The sequence below is a fragment of the Terrapene carolina genome, unplaced genomic scaffold (assembly GCF_002925995.2).
Source record: "Terrapene carolina triunguis isolate 2854851 unplaced genomic scaffold, T_m_triunguis-2.0 Scaffold740, whole genome shotgun sequence".
Lineage (NCBI taxonomy): Eukaryota > Metazoa > Chordata > Testudines > Emydidae > Terrapene > Terrapene triunguis.
Window position 1 is genome coordinate 2,725,489 of NW_020665091.1, and position 23,752 is coordinate 2,749,240.

General features: G+C 47.4%; 1 protein-coding gene across 1 annotated transcript in view; it reads right to left on the bottom strand.

The window, feature by feature from the left end:
• Positions 1-23,752, bottom strand: part of CLCN1 (chloride voltage-gated channel 1) — a 69,432-nt gene that overhangs the window by 10,996 nt on the left and 34,684 nt on the right. The window contains 9 exon segments of the mRNA XM_024211805.1: positions 5,180-5,406; positions 6,410-6,543; positions 6,953-7,166; positions 7,262-7,372; positions 8,882-8,951; positions 11,058-11,207; positions 11,698-11,782; positions 14,965-15,066; positions 19,683-19,767. Coding sequence (XP_024067573.1) covers positions 5,180-5,406; positions 6,410-6,543; positions 6,953-7,166; positions 7,262-7,372; positions 8,882-8,951; positions 11,058-11,207; positions 11,698-11,782; positions 14,965-15,066; positions 19,683-19,767 — 1,178 coding nt within the window.

Consider the following 23,752-nt stretch of genomic DNA (forward strand, 5'->3'; position numbering starts at 1 on the left):
ACCGGAGGTTTGTGCCCCACTTTAGCTCTGGGTCAGTTCCCATAATGGAGTTATGCAAGAAGGGTAAGCCAGACAAGGTGGTCTGGACTGAGCAGTGCCAGAGGGCTCTCTGCACGCTGAAGGAGGATCTGGTCAAGGGCCTGGTGCTGGTAAACCCAGACTTTGATAAGCTCTATATGGTGTTCACAGATGCCTCAGACAAAGGGCTGGGCATGGTGCCAATGCACACTGGTGCAAACACCCCATCGTGTACCTGAGCCGGAAGCTGCTGCCCCAGGAGCAGAGCTATGCGGCCATAGAAAAGGAATGCCTCGCCATGGTGTGGACTCAAAGGGCTGCAGCCGGATCTATTTGGGCATCACTTCATTGTGTACACTGACCACTTGCCCATGCCATAGCTCACCAGATGAAAGGAGCCAATGCCAAGCTCCTGAGGTGGAGTCTATCTCTCCAGGATTATGACATGGAGGTGGTCCATGTTAAAAGGAGTGCAAATGTTATAGCCGATGCTTTGTCCCATAGAGGGAGGCCTGAGCTTCCCCAGGTCACTGGCTAAAGTGACCCCACTCAGTTCGGTCTCAAAGAGGGGAGAGATGTGACGAAGTGGGGATTTTCCCTTGTTATGTTGTATGTGAGCATATGTGAGTCTTACTGTTTTGCATTAATACTGTGTGTGCCTCAGTTTCCCTCTGTGCTGCACCAATGCCTAGGTGGTGGGAATAAGGGTGTGTGACTTTGGCTGAGACCCTCAGGGGCAGGTGAGGCTGCTCCAGCTGTCTGCATGTAGGCTATGGCCGGTGCCCTTCGTAACCTGAGACCCAGGAGGGGAATGCAACCAGGTGACATATTGCCTAGGAAGTGAGACACTCACCAGGGGGAGGAGCGACAGGGGTGTCTGAGGTCGGGTCGCTGGTAGCTGTGCAGTCTGCTTGCGGGGACTGGAGGGGGGAGTCCAGGGCATCTGGCCTGGGATTCCCCCAAGATGGACTTGTCTGAAAGTCACTGATTTCCGTGCTAATAAGTTCTGTTCTACACTGTGTTCCTGTCGACTAATAAACCTTCCGTTTTATGCTGGTTGAGAGTTACTGCTGACTGCGGAGTTGGGGTGCAGAGCCCTCCGGCTTCCCGAGGAGCCCTGCACAGGCGGACTCACTATGGGAAGTGCACGGTGTGGAAGGGGATGCTGAATGCTCTGAGGTCAAATCCAGGAAGTTCGAAGCTGTGTAAGCTTCTTGCCCTGGCAACAGTATGCTCAGAGAGAGGAGGCATGCTACTCCAGAGTCCTGACTGGCTTCATTTGGAGTAGTTCCCGAGCACTGTCCCAGTGACTCCGTGACACTCAGCATCATTCATGCATCTCCCTGTCTGACACCACTGCCCCCACCCTATGGCCAAGATCTCTCAGAGGGAGCCTTCTTTCCTTCACCTTCCCTCCCTCATCATAGGCGCCGACTTCTACTGGCGCCGGTGGGTGCTCGACCCCCCCGTCTGCCTCCGGCCCCGTCCTGACTCCATCCCTGCCCCGCCCCCTCCCGTCCCCATTCCAACCCCTTCCCCAAAGTCCCCGCCCCAACTCCACCCCCTCCCTGCCCCTATTCCGACTCCTTCCCCAAATCCCGGCCCCAGCCCCGCCTCTTCCCCACCTCCTCCCCTGAACGCGCCACCTCCCTCCCAGAGCTTGCAACAGCTGTGTGGTGGCGGCAAGCACTGGGAGGTAGGCAGAGGAGCGGGGACACGGCACGCTCCGGGGAGGAGGCGGAGGTGAGGTGGGGCGGGGCGGGGACCTTGGCTGCCAGTGGGTGCAGAGCACCCACTAATTTTTCCCCGTGGGTGCTCCAGCCCCGGAACACCCACGGAGTTGGCGCCTATGTCTCTCATTACTGCGCAGCTGAGCTCTCTGGGCCCCTAACCTGGGCAACGCTCTCCATCTCTGGTGGCCGGTTGTAATGGCACAAAAGCTGCTGGATCAGCTGCCTCAAGCTCCAGAAACTCCTGGCTGCAGGAAGAGAATGAATAAAGAGGAGAAAAAATGAGGACAAGTGAGAGACTAAACACAAGGCACCAGGCCTATCCCCTCGCCCAAGGCAGGCTGGGGAGAATTTGGTGTTAGTATGAAAGGGCCCAGCCAGTCAGAACACACCATTCCATTGCTGACTGGGCAAGATCTGGGACAGGCAGAAATCAATCACACTAATCCATGCAATATCCCCTACCTATGGAGGGGAACTAAACCTGCACAGAGAGAGCCTTGGAGGTTGGCTATCCAGAGAGCAATGATTCCAAGGAGGAGCCAGAAGCAGTAGGCCACTCACATGCAAGGTCCCAGTGCCATGCTGTTCACACAGAAAGGGTTGTGGAAACCCTGAGAGGACTTGTAAAGAGGGGTGATGATGTCCAGGGCTTTGGAGCTGTGCTCCGGCTCTGCTCCAGCTCCAGGCAAAAACCTGCAGCTCCACTGCTCCGGAGCTGCTCCATGCTCCACCTCCGGGCTCCACTCCAAAGCCTTGATTTGATGTCAGAGGGTGAGGGTGAGGAACATGAGTCTGGCAGCATTTTGGTTAAATTACAGGGGACCAAAATGGATGCATCAGGGACAGGAATTTGGTTTGGGCAGCAGGGACAGAAAGGGCAGGATGGGATCTAGAGCTGCTGTCATAGACAAAGCAGCTGCTGAATTGGTCAACAGTCTGAAAGTGAGGGGTGAAGGAGAGGGGGTCAAGGATGACACCATGGGCCTGAGGCTGGGAATGGAAAGGACCATGGATTATTCATCCTGATGGGAAGTAGAAGAAAGGAGAGATGATATTGCTACGCAGAGTTTAAGCTGATGGGGGAACACCCAGGAATAAAAATGAGAGAGGGGAAAGCCCTGTTAGGGCACATCTGCTCCGTCCCCTGTTCCTCACGCCACCTCAGGATGGCTCCCTGCAGTCTATTCTGCAGGGCTTTGTCTAGTCTTGTTTAAAATGGCTCAAGCGATGCCCCCCCCCCATTTCTCTTGGGGTGACTATTCCCCAGACAAATAGACCTTTGCCATCTGGTAAGTAGGGGGATTAGCTGGTATACTGCTCTGCAACCACACTTAGCATATAAGGGACCCTATTGTGCCTTAAAGGCACTGGCCCACATTGGTGGTGCTGCAGAAAGGGGAGTGTGCCCAATGCTACACCCCCAAAGGGGTGCAGCGAGGAAGTGCTCTCATCCCTGGCCAGCCGACTCTACTGGCCAGGGTGGGCTGGAGAGTGAGACTATGGTCCCGCCTCCCCTCTTCCCTTTTGGGCGGCTACAAGCACTAGCCAAGAGCCCTGTCTTCCTTGCTCACCCTCGGGGGCTGTCCACCATCAGGCTCTCTCTGTGCAGTTCAGGAGGCACAGAGAGAAATTACATCATGGAGCAACAAAAGTGATTCAGGGATCAGAGGAGAGACATGACTAGAGTCAGGAGAGCTCAGCTTATATGGTTCCAAACAGGGGAAGACAATATGTCACTGTACATACACCCCACGGACGGAGCTGGATCAGTAAAGATGTGTGTATATTCAGCCTCAGGAGATGCACTAAGGAGATAGTCTAAGCTATTAAGGATGAAAATGTAGAGTAAGATGTCAGGACAAGAGTCTCCACATTCAGGACAATGTGGAGCGGGTGGGCAAGTGGTGGTGGCGGCAACTTCACGACAGATTCTCTAGAGCTGGCTAGAAGAGATATTAGTGAGAAAGACGGTGTGATGAGTCCTGCAATGTGAGGGAGCCAGACTTGCGAGCCTGATCTGCTCACACCATCACAAGTCTACGAAAGGCTACAGAGGAAGCCACATGCTTTTTGTATATGGTAACAAGGCACATTGCAGAGAGTAATTTCAACACAATCCCCTTAACATGAGGAGAGCAGATGAGCTCACAGCAGCCAGCACCTCCCCCACATCACTCATACACCCAGATACAGGGTCTCAGATACAGCTGGTCAAACCTCACAATTTTCATTTTGCAAGAAATTTCCACATTTTTAAATTTGTTTTCATTCTGAATTGGAACAAAACAAATATATTCAAAATTTGTGTGCTTTTCCCATGAAACAAATGTCTATACAATGTCCATTTTGGAAAATCTGCATTTCAGAAAGTTTTGGACTTTTGTTTTGGAACTGTGAATCTTCATTTCAAATGTCAAACTTTCATTTTGAATTTTATTTTATTTTTCATTTGTATGCATTTTTTACCTTACTTCCTGACATGTCAGTAGTAGTTGTGCATAATATTGTTAAAATCATTAAGTGCAGCTGCTACTTTAAAAAATAAAATAGTTCCTCTATTATATTATGTCATATTATGACATGTCAATAACAGTAGTGCATTATATGTACTATTCATATGGACATGTCAGAACACACTATAAAAACAGTAAAAATAATATAAAAATGAAAAAAAATAACATTTGAAACAAAAATTCAAAATGAAACAAAAAAATTTTTTTGAAAAAAATTTCTGTAGTAAATTTTGTCAAAACTGACACAATTTGGTTAAAAAAAAAACAAAAAACAGTTTTGTTGAAATAGTTTTTCCTGTGAAAATTTTCTAGCCTCAGCCCCTCACACTCACACAAGCAATAGGCAGTGTGGCTTTCCCAGTGCTGACTGGGATGTGGCAAGCTGGGGCACTCTGGAGGTCATCATACCTGGGGTTTCCTGGGGCCCCGGTGTTTCTGGCATTGGTTTATGAGGAGCCACTGGGCCATTGGGTTCTTCAGGGTGACTGGGAGCAGGAGAGAGTTGCTGAGGTGGCTACCGAAGGAAAGGAAATAAAACAAGAATCACCCTGAATAGCTCCTTTCCCTCCCTTTCCCAGTGCCTCTCTGCTTCAGGGCTCGTGTACGCGTACAAGTGCTGCTGTAGCGCATAGTGACGACGCTGCATACGCTGTCGGGAGAAGCTCTCCCCTCAGTGTAGGTACTCCATCTCCCTGAGAGCAGTAGCTATGCCAGCGATGGGAGAATCCCTCCCAGGGACATAGCACTGTCTACATTGGGAGTTCAGTCAGTATAACTGAGTCACCCGGGGTGTGGATTTTCCATACCCCTGAGTGACGGAGTTATACAGACATAAGTTTCTAGTGTAGACCAGGGCTCACTCTCCCCCGCATCTCCCCACCTCAGTCTCTCTCCCTCCCCCCCCCTCCCGCTTACCTCAGCCTTCTCCTCTTCATCCTCATCCTCATCCACGAAAGCAAAAGATTCGCGCTTCCAACTGGGCATGGCTGCCCACTGGCCTTTGCTGTGCCCATCGTAGGGCGCCTCAGCCAGCTTCTGCTCCATCTCTTTGATGATGCGCAGGCGCCGCTCCTGGCCAATATGCCTCTGGAGAAGGGCCTGCAGCTCCGACCGCTCTACTGAGCCCAGCAGGATCATGGACTCTGCAGGAGGAGATAACATGGGGAGCCAGTCGAAGGACGTGTGTGAGCCAACACTCCCTGCCCAAACTGGCCACGTTAGCCCTGAGGATCCCAAAGATGGTGTGGCGAGAGGTCCTCCCCTGGATGCATAGCCCATACTCATCCCAGCTCGAGGCCTCTGCAAAACACTCCTGACTCCTTCTCCCTCCTGCTACCCAACAGATGGCCCTGACATGACACCCCAGCCAACTGACCTCCCATAAGTCCGAATTGCTGCTGAGCCCTGTCTCTGCCTGACAACAAATCAGATCAGCCGCCTTCTTAAATACAACACCCATCCCTGCAGCCAAACCTTCCTACCATGGAATCATTGCCCCCTCCTGCTGCCCTCACCACTCACTCCCCAGTGCCCCACCCTGCCAAGCTGCCCTCACAACCCCCACAACAAATGCCTATCCCACTCCCAGCTGCCAAACCCTCCTTGCAACCCCCTCCTCTCAAAAGTGCTCAGGCCTGAGTTTTTTCCGTCCCAGACAACTAGAGATATTATAGTCACCAGTCTCTTCCGTGACAGGGGAATCCCTGTGTGGTGACACAAGGCAGCACAGGCGGTGTTTGTCAATCTGGGAGCTACAGAGCCAGAGAGAACAACAGGATCTATCTGTCCAACAGCCTCAGCAGAGAATCCCCTGTATGGCATTACAGCCAAATCCTGTCTCTCTACCACAATGGACAATTGACATCCATTCCAACCAAAGCAGGAAACTAATCATGCTCTTCATCGAAAGATCTCAAAACACTTTATCCATGTGGATATCACTCCCATTTTACAGATAGGGAAACTGAGGAATGGAGAGGGTGGTGGTTTTTTGGACAAGGCCATACAACAAATCAGCAGCAGAGCTAGGGTCACATCTCTGGTTTCCTAGGCTGGTTCCCTATCTTCCAAACTACATACCTCTGGAGACAGACTCTTTCAACCAAGGCCAGCTTCAGAAAAGGTCAGATTCCCCATACTGCTTACCTGGTGAATCCACTAGAGGCAAGGTCTTGACAGTTGTGCTCTGAAGCAGGGTCTGCAGGTCCTGGTATGTACAAGTAGAGGAGATGAATTTCACATCACAGACCATAATATCCTCAACAAAGATATTGTATTTGCTAGAGGAACAAAGAAAATAAAGAGTGGGGTTAACATATCATTCAAATAGGTCTAAAAGAAAAACTTCCCAAAGAGGAAAAAACAAAAGAAGAGCACTTTCAGATATGTGTTTTATACAGCCAAATACATACTTGCAAGTGGGAGTAACTACAGGGGAAGTGAGACCATCCACAAACCAACTGGGTTTCCACTCAGGCAAGGTTCTGCTCCCGCCCATCATGGATGAGCCCCTCCTTCTCCACTGCCCTCCTGCTGTTTCACAGCCTCCTCCCACTCTATTTATGTGTCTGCCACCCCCCATCCCTGCTCCATTTCTTTCTGGCCTAGCCTATACCCCTTGGTTTCCCATTGCCATTTCTTCTGCTGTGTTTCCCCTCCTCTCCCCAATCCCCACTGGTGGTACCACACCTTATGTAATTCCAGCCCAGGTCAGGCAGGTAAGGCAGCTTCTTCACCTGGATGATGCTGTCATAGAGACTGGGCTGCAAACTCTGAGCCACCATGTTGGCAAGGATGACAGCGACCATCATGGGCAGGATGTGGGAGATCTGACCCGTCAACTCAAAGCAGATCACTGCTGTGGAGACGGTGTGGCTCACTGCTCCTGTCAGGGCTGCTGCACCTTTCCCAGTTGTGGGGGAAGAGGAAAGACAGTGTCAGGTGGACCAGGAGATTCGTGCAGGTCGGGATAGAAAAAAGAAAGACATGGAGACTCACCAATGACGGCGTATCCTCCAGGTAAGATTTTGTAAACAATGCCATCAAAGAGGATCCCATCAGGGAAGAGTGATGCCATGATTTCACCAACGAGACGGCCAAATGCAGCCCCTGGAAAGCATCACATGAAGTCACGGGTTAACACCCATCCACCCAAAATGGCTGTGCGCTTCAGGGCAGGGAATATGTGTGATCTCTGCTGATAAAAGCCATTGGTAATTTACTAGTGCTTATATGTGAAAACAAAAACTACATTATGATGGAGTTAAGATAGAGATTTTGTATCAGTAATAAAAGGGCAAAAACCACTCCAGGAAGGGTGTATTTATCCCAAAACACAGAAATACAAATCCTGGAAATTCAGAGTTAAGTTTACACTTAAAATAAATCCAAATATGTTCAAGTCTGAAAATGCACAGTTAAGCCACCCCAATAACCTTAACTCTGCCCTGTAGTGACACCATGCAATGACCATACAATTATGATTACTGTGAGTCTGTGGTCCCAGACTGGACGAAACTGATTTTTGGATCATATTTTAAATGGTGTCCATATAGTGCAAAGTTAAGGGTGTCCAAACTGTGCGTGTCCAGACACGTTTGGATATCTTTTAAGTGCAACCATAACTGAATTTCCTGGCATTGCAATGCTTGGTTTTGGGATAATTACAACATGTTACTCTAAATTACAGTAGAACCTCAGAGTTATGAACACCTCAGGAATGGAAGTTATTCATAACTCTGAAATGTTCGTAACTCTGAATAAAACATTATTGTTCTTCTAAAAATTTACAACTGAATTGACTCGATACAGCTTTAAACTTTAATAAGCAGAAGAAAAATGCTGCTTTCCCTTTTTAAACATTTTTTTTAGTAGTTTACATTTAACACAGTACTGTATTGTATTTGCTTTTTTTGTTTGTTTTTGTATTGTTTCTGCTGCTGCCTTATTGTGTACTTCCAGTTCTAAATGAGGGGTGTGATTGATTGATCAGTTTGTAACTCTGGTGTTCGTAACTCTGAGATTCTACTGGACTAATATGTACTCTCAATACTAATGACATTTTAACATATTTTTTTCTGTTTTAGGATTAACAATCATTAATCAGTCATCAACCACTTGTCATGAGTCACTTAATAATCCATGGCTGAGGTTGTAACGTACTGGTTCTGAGTGAAGGCTTGATGTTGCTGTCTTATAGCTGGGGCCACAGAGACGACAGGGGGCCTACTATTGGTACCAGTGAGGGGAGCTTTTCTTCAGCTCAAGAGGCAGGGACATGAGATTTTGGAACTGAAGTGTCAGGGTTCAAGTCCTGACCCTGTGTCTGGTTTATCTAGTAACTATGTCTGTTGTTTGCAGTGCGCAGTCCATTATGTGGAGAAACTGCAGGAATTTCCAGATCAGCATTTGTGAGTTTGGGAAGAAAGGGAGAGGAGCAGAAGGTCAGAGGCTGGGCAACTGGACTGTTAATGAAGCTCCTCATAGACAGCTTGTGGGTGCCATAATCTGAATTCCCTCTTAGAAACACCATTGTGAGCTTGCTCTCTCTGTCTCCCTGTCAATGATAATTTCTCTCTCTCTCTCTTTCAGAAGCCCAAGAAGGAGGTTAAAACTCACCCAGTACAAAAACAGGCATGAAGCCTCCACAAGGTATCGGCATGGTAGTGGCGACGACAGACATCCAGAACTAGGACAGAGGGATATGGGGTGATAGTTAGTCTGTAGTAACAGCATCTCCTGCAGCTGCACCACACCCTCCAGCCTGCCTTCTTATGAGGAAATGCCTTTTGGGGAATCTGACAGACTCAGCAAGGAAGCCAAGGGCAGCTGGGAATGTGGGGAGCAAAGGAGAGTGGGAGAAATTCATGCAAACCATCAACACCTCCCAGAGACTGTCTACTGCACAGAGCTTCCTAGGGACTGTTGTGCTGGTGGAGAAGCTAATCCATAAGGGATGGGATGAACATGGAGAATTACCTTCCCTTTGATCCACAAAGATGGGGTCCCCCCTTGCCGCAGGAAGTTTTACTTATTTATAAAATGGTGCAGGCCACAACCTCTGGCAGAGCCACAACAAACTATCATGCTGGAACTGGGAACCCCTAAACCTCTCCCTAGCTGATCTCACAGTCACCTTCCTCAGGAAACATACCAGCCTTGTCCCATGCCCTGACGGCCAGCACACTTGGCCTTCATCAGATTAAAAGGGTGAGTGGATTCTACCATTGAGGGCTCCACAGAGAACCCTGCCACCCGTCCCCAGAGAGCTCACATCAAGGGATTCTCAGCAGGTGTGGCCCAGCAGATCTCAGCTGCTGAAGTACTGTTCCTAGGGAGAGAGGCGATCTCTATGGTATCCAGAGAGCAACACCTTGAATTTCCTCTAGGAGAGCTGAAAGTCAGTAAGTGCTTCAGAGAGTGGGTGTGACACACTCTGCATCATGTAGTTGCTGAGTGCCTTTCAAGGGTAGCTTTGTGCAGGGTAGTCGATGTAAACAGGCCATAAAGCCAGTAGATCCAGCCACACCCCCAGCAGACGGAGAACCTCCAAGTGGTATAGAACCAGCAGAACAGCTCTACAGCTTCTAGTGTAGCGACATGCTAGGGGAGAGTAGCCATGGCCTGAGCACCTCCACACTCTGGCTATTCTTGGCTGCTGCAATGGGCAGCAGCCCTGTGGCTACTCTAACACAGAGTCTTGGCTGGTTCCAGAATCTAGGGAGCTGCAACAGAGGAGTACAACCAGCTCTGCTCCCTTTCCACTGAGTAGTGCCAAACTCAGCCCATATGCAGCTGAGTATTGGGGCCAAGATGCAATGCAGTGGAGAATCAGGCCCATGGGCGGCAGGTTGCATAGACTGGGAGAGGCTTTGCCTCCCCAAACAGCCAGGTGTGACCCCACCCCCTGCTTACCACTGCTCCCTGTGTGTGGCTCCAGTCCTTAAACCCCCAGTGCTCCAGCTGGGGAGGCTGGGGCCACGCCACCTGCCCTCCCGGCACTCCTTTGGGCCTGGGGCGGGTGGCTGCGGTGGAGGGGGGCGGAAGGGGCGGGGCCTCGGGCGGAAGGGGTGGGGCTGGGGCTGGGGCTAGCCTCCCCCAGCTGGTGGTTCACGCGCCACCCATGATCAGGCCCAACCTTTGGCCAGAGCCACAGAGGCAGGGCTTCTTTGCGTAGCCTGCTCCTCTCTAACACAACCAACAGCAAAATAAGCAGCCTGAAACAGCTACTCTAGCAGTTTGTCACAGCAGCAAAGAATCTAGAGGCAGGAATGACCTATCAGACTATATGTGAACATTCCCGTGACTCTAGAAGGATACGTTTCTTGCATTGCAGATCAGATGTACACTGCACCGCTACTCCCCATGGCCCACCGTCTCTCAGTTCAAATAAAAAAACCTTTATCTGCATGACAAACAATCCCAGCATTACCAAAAAAGCAGAACCTGTTAGCGTCCGTTGGAAGTACATACAGTCTGCCCAGGATAGTGTATTGGGACCCCTGTGTCCACTGGCCATTATTGTCCAGTCCTGATCTGGGGGATGCTGTCTCTCTTCCTTCCCCCAGGATAACACACAGTTTGCCCTCATCACTATTTTTATGTAAGAAAATCTCATTCTTGCTAGTTCCTATTTTGGAGATTTTTTCTCTTTCAGTCTCAATCTCTTCTCTCAGGTAGAACTTTGTCATCAGCAGATCTCAAAGCACTTTACAAACAGCAGGGTGGTGTCAAGAGCTCTGATCCCCACAAGAGGGGAGACACACTGACAGTCCAGGATGGGTGGGCTTCCTACCTTCATGACGAAGAAGAGCAGGATGATAACAAAGACACTGACTTTGGGGTGGATCCAGATGGCAGATTTCCCTAGGATTTGTGGGTCCCCCATGTGCTTTGCCCAGGTGTAATTATCAAACAGGGAGCTGATGGCTTCCCTGGGCATCAGCTACAAATAAAGAAGGCACAAAAAGTGTCAGTGATTCTCAAAAGATTAAATGGGGTCAATGTTATACACAGGTTCCCCACCAGAGAGGATCTGATTCTCTTTGGATATTTCCTTCTAGAATATGAAGAGTTAAACCTTAACCTGCTCAGAAAAGAGAGAGGGCTTTGGATGGAGGAGAATCTAGTTAATCTCCTCTAGTGTTCAAGGGGTTACATTTCCCTGCCTAAACCCCCTAGGTGGGAGTGGAGGGACCTTCCCCAGATCTGCCTGAAGGGGAGCTTGGAGATTATTACTCTCAGAGAAATCTCTCCTTCCAGCCCAGGAGAGGTCAAACTCTTCCCGAGCAGGAGGCAGGGAGAGATTTAGGAAGGGGACACCTCAGAGTCCTTCTCACTCACCATGGTGTGTGTTTGTTGATCTGGGGATTGGGGAGACGGTTACATGTGTTTCTTTCAGAATTACACATTTACTCCTTTATAACTTCTCTCACCTCTCCAGCCATGAACTGCCCGAACCCCGGCGGGAAGGTCACCGTTGCTATCAGGAAGGTTATTACTCCTGGGTATACAAGGTGGCTGAAACAGGAAAGAATGAAAGAAGTTGAACACAATATTACAGTTTATTTTCCTGCAGTCCTATTTCCTTGGCTGTGACTGTGTCAGATCATACAAGCATGAGTGGGCCTGGGAAATCACTCAATAATTTGCACTGTTCTGTTCACTCCCTCTGAAGCATCTGGCACAGGCCATTGTCGGAAGACAGGATACTGGGCTAGATGGACCATTGTTCTGCCCCGGTATGGCTGTTCTTATGTTCATAATGCTTGCAGAAGAGTCAACAACTAAGGTGCTAGACAGACTACAGAGGATAACTCACTAGGGAATGCTCTCCCCTCTGAGTCAGCACTGACCCCAAGGTGCCAGTGGGTGCTGTGCTGCAGGGAGTGGGGTGGGTGCCCTCCCCGCTGAATCAGTACTAATCCCAATGCCCTAGTATGGTACTAAAGGGAAGTATGTTGCTTAGCTGAGATGTAAAGTTGAGGCAATGGAATCCTTTGGGGCAAAAATATTATTTCAGTGCAAGATATTGTTATTCATCACACTTTTCTGAATTCCTCCCATGCAGCTTTTAGTATTAAACAGAGGTTACTGGGCTCAATACAGGAGTAACTGGGTGAAATTCTATGGCCTGTGATATACAGGAGATCAAACTAGATGATGTAATGGTCCCTTCTGGCCTTAAACTCTATGAATCTATGTAAAAGTTGTTCACAAATATAAATTAAACTACGTGCTTCTCAGGCTCTGCTCACCTTTTACGCTTACTTTGTCATACTGTCGATTATTCTGATGGTAAGCCAGCAAAAGGTGCCATAATGAATCAGCGAGAGAAGATTCTGCCTCCACATCATTAATAGGCTAGCTCATGGGGGGAGGGCTAGCTCAGTGGTTTGAGCATTAGCCTGCTAAACCCAGGGGTTGTAAGTTCAATCCTTGAGGGGGCCATTTAGAGATCTGGGCCAAAAATCTGTCAGGGGGTTGGACTAGATGACATCCTAAGGTCCCTTCCAACCCTGATATTCTATGAATCCGGTTCTTTTGACACGTAAAGGGAAAATGTCACTATTTTCCTTTAGCTAGGAGCTCCTCACTACTCAGACCTGCAAATTGCTAGCTGTTGAGACCACTCAGCAACTCACAGAGTAAGGCCCTTAAAAATTTTAGGAGGCAATACAATATTTTATTTATTCTTTAAAGGAACAATGCTCACTTAAAACCCACATGTTGCAAACAGACATGTTTCTTTCTCTGTGTTGGTAATAATAATTTAGGATTTATTAGAGGTGAAAGATATTTCAAAATGTCCTACACAAATGTCATTATTTTAAAGCGACAAAGTGTCCTGTGGCACCTTATAGACTAACAGAAGTATTGGAGCATAAGCTTTCGTGGGTGAATACCCACTTCATCAGACGCATGTGGTGGAAATTTAATCCTGAGCTGATGGCGTCAAATTTGCAAATGAACTGAAGTTCAGCAGTTTCTCTTTGGAGTCTGGTCCTGAAGTTTTTTTGCTGCAGGATGGCTACCTTTAAATCTGCTATTGTGTGTCCAGGGAGGTTGAAGTGTTCTCCTACAGGTTTTTGTATATTCCCATTCCTAATATCTGACTTGTGTCCATTTATCCTTTCACAGGACACTTTGTCGCTTTTTACATATTCCCTACATAAAAGGAAACTGCTGAACTTCAGTTCATTTGAAATTTGACACCATCAGCTCAGGATTAAACAAAGACTGTGAATGGCTAGCCAACTACAAAAGCAGTTTCTCCTCCCTTGGTGTTCACACCTCAACTGCTAGAAGAGGGCCTCATCCTCCCTGACTGAACCAACCTCGTTATCTCTAGACTGATTCTTGCCTGCATATTTATACCTGCCTCTGGAAATTTCCACCACATGCGTCTGATGAAGTGGGTATTCACCCACGAAAGCTTATGCTGTAATACTTCTGTTAGTCTATAAGGTGCCACAGGACACTTTGTCGCTTTTTACAGATCCAGACTAACACGGCTACCCCTCTGATTATTTTAAAGCTCTGTGTTATCTTTCCTTTAAATATGTCTTTCAGCTGGGACCAAGAACGTGGAAATATTTCTGTCAGCCCTAATTTTATAAATGTTTGTTTTACAAAACTGAAATACTGGGTCAGATTTCAACTGGCATTTTCTCTTTGATATATTCAAAAAATAAACTGTGACTCTTATGAAGAAATTATTGATTTTCTACTTTAAGAACATTTCCTGTCTAACCAGTTATATTTTCTCCTCCTAATAAAAATTGCAGGGAGATGTTAGACTGTCTCTCCTGGACCAAGAAGCTGTTTATGGCTTGTAAAGACAAAAGTTCAGCCCAGAAGAGATTTTCTTCCCTGCAGATAAAAATATCTTAACATGAATTAGACCAGACGTGGGCAAACTACGGCCCGCGGGCCACATCCAGCCCGCGGGACCGTCCTGTCCGGCCCCTGAGCTCCCGGCCGGGGAGCCTAGTTCCTGGCCCCTCCCCCGCTATCTCCCCTCCCCTGCAGCCATGCCACTTCACGGGCCGTGCTCTGGCCCGCCGCTCCCGCTGGGCAGCATAGGTAGAGCAGCTGGCTCTGGCAGGGTGTCGCGGCTGCGAGCTCCTGCTGCTGGTAAGGGGGCCGGGAGCGGGGGGGGAGGGGTTGGGTAAGGGAGCAGGGGATCCTGGGGGGCAGTCAGGGAGGAGGGGATGGTTGGATGGGGCGGAGGTTCTGGGGGGGGAGTCAGGGGATAGGAAACAGGGAGGGTTGGGAGTGGGAGTCCCGGGGGGCCTGTCAGGGGGCGGGGATGTGGATGGGGTCGGGAGGGCAGTCAGGGGACAGGGAGCAGGGGGGTTGGATAGGGGGTGGGTGTCCCGGGAGGGGGCAGTCAGGGGACAAGCAAGGGGAGTTGGATGGGTGGGAGTTCTGAGGGGGGCAGTCAGGGGGCAGGAAGTGGGAGGGAGCGGATAGGGGGCGGGGGCCAGGCTGTTTGGGGAGGCACAGCCTTCCCTACCTGGCCCTCCATACAGTTGCGCAACCCCGATGTGGCCCTCGGGCCAAAAAATTTGCCCACCCCTGAATTAGACTCTTGGGGCCAGATTCTGGTAATTGAGTAGCACCTAACTCCACAGGTATTATCCAGTGTCAGGAAGGGTAATGGCCTCTAAGGCAGAATACTGCTGCTCAAGCACACTCACTATTTGGTGAGAAATTGGCTCAGAGCCGTATGCCGTCGGACACACAGAACCACCTGGCGATTGAGGTAAACGAAAAAGGCTCCAAGGAACCCACAACAGATCCTAAAGTGGAGGAAATGAAATAAAAAGACATGAAGCACAATCCACAAAATGCCATTTATCCACCAGGGAATAAAGCCTAAGTATTTTTCACATATGGATATTCACCTGGCCTTTTAAATGGCAACAAATGGGCAGAATCAAAGTTTGCACCTAAGGCTGCGTATCTCAGTCAGAGCAGCCACTTACTGATGTCACTGGGGTTTCTGGTAAAGGGAGAAAAAATGTATTTGAACCCCCTTCTCCCCCACTTTATATCTTAAACATTCCCATGTCCAAAAGGGGATCCAGAATATGTGTTAGAAGGGGATGTCCAGCCCTGTGTGGCACAGGAACCTCCCAAGGGTGTTCCAGTCTTTTGTCTGCTGCTTTCCAGCTTTTTATTTATTTTTTTGGAGGGTGCCATCTGTTACAGAGGCCTCCAAAGATGCTTTCTGGAGGCACACACACCCCACTGCCCCATGGAAAAACCCCACAGTTAGTCTGTGTTATGTTGGTTGCAGGAATCCAATGGAATGAAGAGGATACCGCTTTTGCTCAACAGTGGAATGTAAGACTTGTCAGAGGTTCCACTTGGCATTTACCAAGATGGAGACGAACCACACTGCACATCACTGTAGCTATGTGTACAAGCAACCAACTAGTTGCTCAGAGACCAGGGTGATGGGAGAGGTGTAAGAAACTAAGAGAGTTTGACAGATCTAACTGGGGGATGAAAGAGGGGATCCGGGCCAAGGTGGAGGACCAATCTGGCCAGAAGATTGGACCAGGAAATACAATCATACTGAGTATACAGGGACTCTGGCCCTGATTCAGCAAAGTAATGGTACCACTCATGTGCTTAAAGGTAAGCACATGCTTACGTGCTTTGCTGAACTGAAGCCTATGTTCCTAATTATTCATTATTTAACCAAAAAGTGTGATGGACTCTCTGTGCTAGCATTGGCCTCTGTACTTCCTGCTGTAATCAGGACCAGGGAATGTAACCTGATAGACAGGGTTGCATCTCATTCACCCAATGAAGTTAAAAGGCAACACACTGGAAACTGGTAAAAGGAAATACTGTTTTCACAGCACATAATTAAGCTGGGGAATTCATTGCCAAAAGATATTGTCGAGAACTCACTTTTCATTGCATGCATTTTTAAAATTGATGAATTTTTCATTTTATGAAATTTTCTATAGAATTTTTTGTCTTTTTAATTTCCAACTCAGTCATTCCAAATATTATTTTTTATTTCAAAATTGAAAAATGACAAAAAGATACATGTCATTTTGAAAAATTCCAGCTATGTGACTGGCCCCACCAATCAATACTGGCAATGGAAACAAAAACCACCCACAACCAACCACTGGGCCTCACAGGCCACAAAGAACCTCTGGCCAAGCTGCACGGGCCACACCTGCCACACCACAAACACCAACAGCCCTACACAAAATAAAGACAAAAACACCAGCAACTGAGTGTTTCACATACAGCGTCTGTCCATAGTTTTCAAAAGAAGAAAAACCCTAATCAGGAAACTGTCACCAAAATGTTCATTTTTAAAATAAGACCATTTTTCAATTAAAAAGTGTTTTGTTCTGAAAATGTTGACCAGCTGCCTTTACTCAAGAGAGAAATATTTTTACAACCAGCCCTTTAACCAAGCTCTAAACTATTTTCTGGGTATAGCCACAAGGAAAATGTAATCTTACTGCCAACCCCAAGCACTCAAAACTCATGAGTCAGGCCCCAAAAATCTTGAGATTGGCTTAAAAATCATGAGATTTTAAAACAATAAACAGGGGAGCTGTATTTCTTGGCCTTCCAGTTTTGGAGCCTTCAATGTGCACTCAGGTGCCTTTTCAAGCTTTTCTTTGAAATCACAATGGCTAGAAACTTACTGTATTTCAATAAAAGCAGAAATTCTTGTGAAATCATATAACTCCAGGACCTGATGTTTTAACAGAAGTGCCAAACAGCATGAGACATAATAAAATCACGTGTTGTCTACACTATGTATGTAACATTTGTTTATTTTCTGGTTTTAATAGAAAACAAATTCCCTGTGGTGGACTCAGGTGGTGCTCTCTCTAATATGAAGTGGATTTCTGTGCTCTCCTCCCCACCACCCCAGCACTGAGGGGAGGTGTTGCTCCTCTTAGAACAGTCTTGTACATTTACAAGCCCAGGAAAACAAAATCTGTTCACCCATGTTGCCTGGACTTGTGTCTTTTTTGTGCTGCCTGAAAGTGAGGAAAGATGCTGGCTGGAAAGGAAGAGAGAGGGGGAGGCGGGAATTTGCTAGGGTGGGGAGAATGCATTTCTAAATGGGTGGGGGATTAAAGTTATGCTGCAATGAGCTTTGTGAGTGCTTGTGAGTTCCAAGGTGGCACCTGGCTTCCTCCAGGGGAGGTTGTTGTCTCCCTTTATACCACACCCATCGCTGTGATTTCTGACACTCCTTTTCAATCTCCGAAGTTTTTTTTTAGTGTCCCATCAGTACACCCCTTTCCCAGTAGAGGGATGGTGCTGGAGAAGAACAGAACTACAGTCTGAAGCACTCAAAAGGCAGCTGCTGGAACTGTCACAGTCCTACAGTTTCAAAGTTAAAGAGCCAATTTCCCTTTGCCCACCCAAACAAATGGACTCACCTACAGTCAGTAAGTGAGTGAACCTTTGCAAGGCAGCCTTAGAAGCAGGAGAACGAACTGGATGAGTGGGATTTTCAAAAGTGCCTAAGTGACTTTCAGTGGGACTTGTGTTCCTAGCTCACTATGGGTATGTCCACACTGTGAGCTGGAGGTGTAAATTCGAGCTTGGGTAGACACATCAGAGCTAGTGCACTACAAATAGAGTGTTGCCACAGTGGCACAGCCAGAAGTGCTGGAACAATTTGTGAAGTGTGGGTGCTGAGAGCCATTGAACCCAACTGTAAACCCTGTATATGATGGAAACCACTTCAGCACCCCTAGTTCCAGCACGGATGGGCATGAGCAGTAGGAGAGGCTAGCTGCCCCCAGTATGTGCCTAGTATCTCAGATGGGTACATACGTACTCAAGCAGCTAGCCCCTCCCATCGCTTGTGCCTGCAGCTACACTCTATTTTTAGTGTGCTAGCTCAGTCAGACCTCGTGTAAGCGGGGGAATGGTTCCCCTATTGTGGGGAACTTTCCCGGCTTATCCACTACCCCAGCAAAATTGGCTAGTGGAAGGATCTGAGTCCTCGCTCCCACTTCCTTTACCCAGAGGCCTGCCTACCCTCGAGGACTCCCCTTCCACTCCCCTGTCTGGCAGAGTCCTTGTAACCCCAACAAGGCTGGGCCCAGGATTCCAAGGCTCGACCCCCAACCTTGCTGTGGACACCTAGGACAGGGGCGAGGGTGTCCCCACTTCAGGGTACTCTTTTTGCACTGGACATTTCCCTGACCCACTGATCATTACATACAATTTAAAGCAAATACAATTCATTTAATCAGCAATTAATTTAAAAAGGAATAAGGAAAAATGGTAAAGGTTAAAGGAAAACACATTACCCCGCTCTGTGGCAGGGAACATTACAAACAGTGCCTCTGGAATGTCAGTTTACAGTCTGTTTCTTGTAGGTCCCAGGCCTCCTTCTCAGACCCTGGTTGTGCTGCAGGGATGCTGGGGGTTGGACACTTGCTTTGGTGGTGGCCACACACCTCCGGGCTTTGGGTGGTGGGACCCTTCTTCCCTGCGTCGGCCCCCCTCGGGTTAAGATCCGCCTCCCAGTCTGGCCTGCAAGTACCCTTGGTTGGGGGTGTTTATCTGCGCTGGGCCCTTTGCCCAGGGTCCCCCCTTGGCTGGCCCCAGTTGCTCACCACACCCGGTTTCAGACTGCTCCAGCTCCAGCCCCAGCTCCACTGTTTTAGCTCTGGCTCCACTCTGCCTCAGCACTGATGCAGCTGCTCTGCCTCCAGCCCCCTGGGCTGCTTCTCTGGCCCCTCTGGCTCTGTGGCTGCAGCCCTGCTCCCAGCACAGGATCTGCTCTTTCCTTAGCTCCGCCCCACTCTGTCTGACCCAGGCAATTCCAGCTCACACAGAGGACAGGACCCCCCTGGCAACCTGACTCCCTGATTAGCCTGCCCGCCCTATCAATCAGGCTGACCTGGAGAACTGGCCTCTCCCCAGTCTGGGGGACTGTCAGTCTCAGGGGCCTGATTTCCCATTGACCCTTCCCCTTTTGGTACTGGGAGCTAGCCAACCAAAACACCCCCACTGAATGTTAATAAAACAGTCCCCTTACACTAGCAGGAGGTACACCTCCAGCTTGAAGTGCAGACATTAGGTGCTTTTGAAAATCCCACTGCAGTTCTGTAATCCCCTAGAATGGATTTTGGTGCAGCCTCCCAAAAGAAGGTGAAGAACGTGAACTGGATTTCTGCGTTCTTCGAATGGGCTCTGGGTTCAGACCCTGTGAACAGTCAAAGAACTGGGACTGGGTTTCCATGATCACTCAAAAGTGGTTGTGTTGCAATATCTCTAAGGGCAAGCCTCCAGAAAGAGTTCTATGGTCTAAACAGACGGTCACTCCATTTTAAGTGAAGATTTGCAATGGAGTCCGCTTGATATCAGTTTAGTACTGCAATTTGTTGAGTCCCTTTGGACTTACCCTATCACAGCAAAGGCTGGCAGCTCCTGCAGATCAAAGGGGAAATCCATTCGAAAGTTAGTTCTGAACAGGGCCGTGATGGTGACTGTGTGAGAGAAGAGAGAGCAAGAGATGGGAAGGGGGAAAAAAGGGTGAGAAAGTCCAGTCTGCATTACTGAATGAGAATATGAGATAGGATCTGTGGGGAAATAGCAGCATGGGCTTGGGTAATTAAAGACTGCATGGCAATGCACACGCCAAATTAAGTGTGTGCAGACAGCTTTAACTTGGGCATTTCCTGCATTTTGAGTGCTTCAGTTTGCATCCTTAATGTTCTTTTAATTTGTGTGGAGAGGGAGGGTAGAGGGTTAATGGAAGAGATGTACTTTCAATCTAACTTCAGTTTGTCAAAGTTTTCTGCTTGGGAATAGTTTCTTATCCTCAGAAGATAAATGAGAATTTTCCTTTCTATTCACTGTATCTCAGTCAGCCCCTGATAAGATCATCCCTGTCACAAACTGACAAGATCACCTCATGGGGACAAAGCTGGGCTCCTCTCTGGGAACTGCATTTACCCAGTTCTCATAAGAGGTACAGAAGGAATTATCACAGTCATTGAAATCAGAGAGGGAAGAGACCAATTAGGTCCCATCGTATCCACCAGCCCCTTCCTACCCTTCTGCTCCCCAACCCTCACTGTGTTCCACTTTAGTTTTAAATGACTCAAGTGATGGGGTTTCCACCTCTTCCCTTGGAGCCACCTTCCCAAGAGTTAAAACTATAGATATCTATATACCGGTACTAATGCAAAACGTTCAAAAGCTAGAATCAGTGAACTAAGAAGGTCTTGCAGCCGATGAGGATTTTGATACAATAGGCTTTATGGAAACATGTTGGAATGACAAAAATTCATGTGATACTGCAATATCTGATTATAAACTATACAGGAAAGGCAAACTAGGCTGAAGAGGTGGGGGAGTAGCTTTATGTCTAAAGGTTTCCATAGAATCTGGAGACATACAAATGTAGAGTGGACAGAACCACACAGCTAAATCTCTAGGGATACAAATCCCAAAATGTAAGAATGTACTACTGGCCTCCTGATCAAGCAAAGGAAATTGAGTGCACAATGTGGAGAGAGATCAGAGGCAGGAAAACCTAATAAATGGAGATAATGGGGGGACTTTAGCTACCTACATATAAACTGGTCAAACAGCACAACATGACCAAATTTAGAGAAACAATTTCTTGACACTGGGGTGATTGCTTCTTGAAACAGTTAGTTCTAGACCACAAGTGAAGAGAGGTTATTCCCAGCTTACTCTTATGAAACAGAGTTGCTAATTCAAGAAGTGACAGTAGCTGAGTCACTAAGTAACAGTGACCACAGTATGAGGCTCAACATCCCAGGGGCAAGTAAGGTACCAAAAAGTGACACTAAACTTTAAAAAGGGAGACTTCAATAAATGAGATGGTTAGTCAAAAGGCCCTAAAGTTGAAAGTAAAGGAAGTAAAAGCCCTCCAGGTGGAATGGATGCAATTTAAAGAAACAATAGTACTCTCAGAAGACATGTGCACCACTGAACAAAAGACAACCAGGAAGGCAAGGAGTAAACAAATATAGCTTCAGGCAAGGCTTGAGAGCCTATTCAAGCCAAACAAAAATCCTTCAAAATTTGAAAATCTGACCCTAGTGAAGCCAGTAAACAGGAAAACAAACTATAGCAGGCATTAAGTGGGAGGGAAATTAGAAGGGCCAAAATGGAGTTCGAAGAGCGAATAGCTGAAGGTGTAAAAACCAGTATAGGGGAAGCAGAAAACTGGAGAAAGAATTGGTGGGTCCCATGGCTCACCCCCAGGAGTTAAAGGAAGAAATTAAGGAAGACTTGGCTGAGAAGGTAAGATGCATCTGTCTTTGCTACTGAGAATGTTGGGGAGATTTTGACCCTGACCTGCTCTTTCCTAGCATTAGAGATGAGGTCTCAGAGATTGAGGTGTCAGAGAAGAGGTGCTGGAACAAACTGATAATTTCAAAGGCAATAAGTCACCAGGCTTAGATGATTACATGCAAGAGTTCTGAAATAGTTTAAAGATGAAGTGGATGAGTTGTTAATAAAAAATACACTCTCTCTCATTAACAACAGCCACTGCTTCCAAAGATTGGAGGGTAGCAAATGTACCTATATTTTAAAAAAGCTCTAAGGGTGCTCTGGGGAATTAGCCTTAGCTCCATGCCTGATAAACTTGTTGAAATTATCATTAAAAACAATATCAAAGTTTATGATCTGACAGGTTGTAACCTGCATGGATTCTACAAAGGCAAGTCATGTCTCATTGATCTCTTAGAATTCTTTGAACATGTCAGTAAAGTAGGGGCCGGTTGAAATTTATTTAGACTTTCAGAAGGCCCTTGACAAGGTCCCGCACAAGATGGTAAGAGGCGAAGTGTTCTCATGGAGCAAAAACTGTCTACAAGACTGATAGCAAAGATTAGGAGTAAATGGTCAATTTTCATCATGGCTAAAGATTAACAGTGGGGGCCACAAAGTTCTGTAATAGGTTCTGTGCAGTTTAATATATTATGATCTGGAAAAGAGGGTGAGTAATGAAGTAGCAGAATCTGAAGATGACAGAATTATTTGAGTTAGTCAGGACCAAAGAGGACTGGGAGGAACTTCAGAGAGACCTAAACACACTAGGGGAATGAGCAACATGGTGGCAAATGAAATTCAGTGTTGATTAATGCAAAGTAACACACAGTGGAGGGAAAATTTTTAACTTATACACCGTGTAGGGTTCTAAATTAACTGTATCAACTCAGGAAGGGGACCCAGGTCTCATAGACAGCAGTGGCGAGCTTTTCTCAATGTGCAGCTGCAATCAAAAAAGCAAACAAGATGCTAGAATGCATAAGGAATGGGATGGAGAATGATATGGAGAACATTATAATGCCTTGATATAAATCATGGTGCGGCTTCATCTGGATTGTGTGTGCAGCACTGGTCACCTCATCTCCAAAGGATATTGAAGAGCTAGAGGGGGCTCAGAGAAGAGCAATGAGAATGATTGCGGTCCTGGAAAAATTCTTGTATGAAGAGAGATTGAAAAGATTGGGACTGTTATCTTAGAAAGGAGACAAATAACAGGGGACATGATAAAAGTCTATGCAATAATGACTGGTCTAGAGACAGTAGAGCAAGAACTTCTATGCTCCTTGCCACTTAACACAACAACAAGGCTACATTCAATGACACTGAAAGGTGGGAAATTCAGAACTACAAGAGGAAATACTTTCCTGCCCAACGTGGGATTACACTGTGGAAATCACTGCCCCAGGAAGTAGTTGCGGCCAAGCACTTAGCAAGATTCAGAAAGAGACTGGACAAGATTAACAAGAATATCCAGGGTTTTCATAGTTAATGACAGTAAGTATTGGAAGGGATGTTAAACCCCATGCTTCAGGCCCTAATTTAGTCTCTAACTACTAGGGACTAGGATGAGGCCTAATATGGGGGGCAGATCTGCATACTGCAGTGTTCTTATACCATCCTCTGAAGCAGTTGGTCCTGGCTACTGTCAGAGATGGGACACTGGACTAGATGGACCATACACAGTTTAACAGCCCCTCAACATTAGGAGATATTTTCCTCATATCCAGCTACTTAATCTCTCTCTCTGTCTCCATTACTGCAGTATCTGAAACATTCCCCTTTACCTCCCTGCACCATCCTGAACAAGCCTCACCCTCTGTGGTGTTAATGTCTGCATGAAAATGCATTTACCCTCTTCTGCTACCTGTAGAGTTATTTTGCTCTTTTTCATCATCATTAGCCAGTATATTTTGCTCTTTCAATCTTTCCCCATAAATCAGTCCTTCCAGCCTCCTAATCAGTTGGTTATTGCACTTGTCTGAATTCCCTCCAATTTGTTACCTTTCTGCTTGACAGCCCAGTGTGAGGCTGTAAATACTGTCACCTCCCTGCTCTGGGATGGCATGTCTCTGTGTATGCAGCCCTACATTACATTGACCAACTGTGAATTCTCACCTAAAGAATCCTCCCAGTTCTTGGGGATTCATGTATCCTCATGGT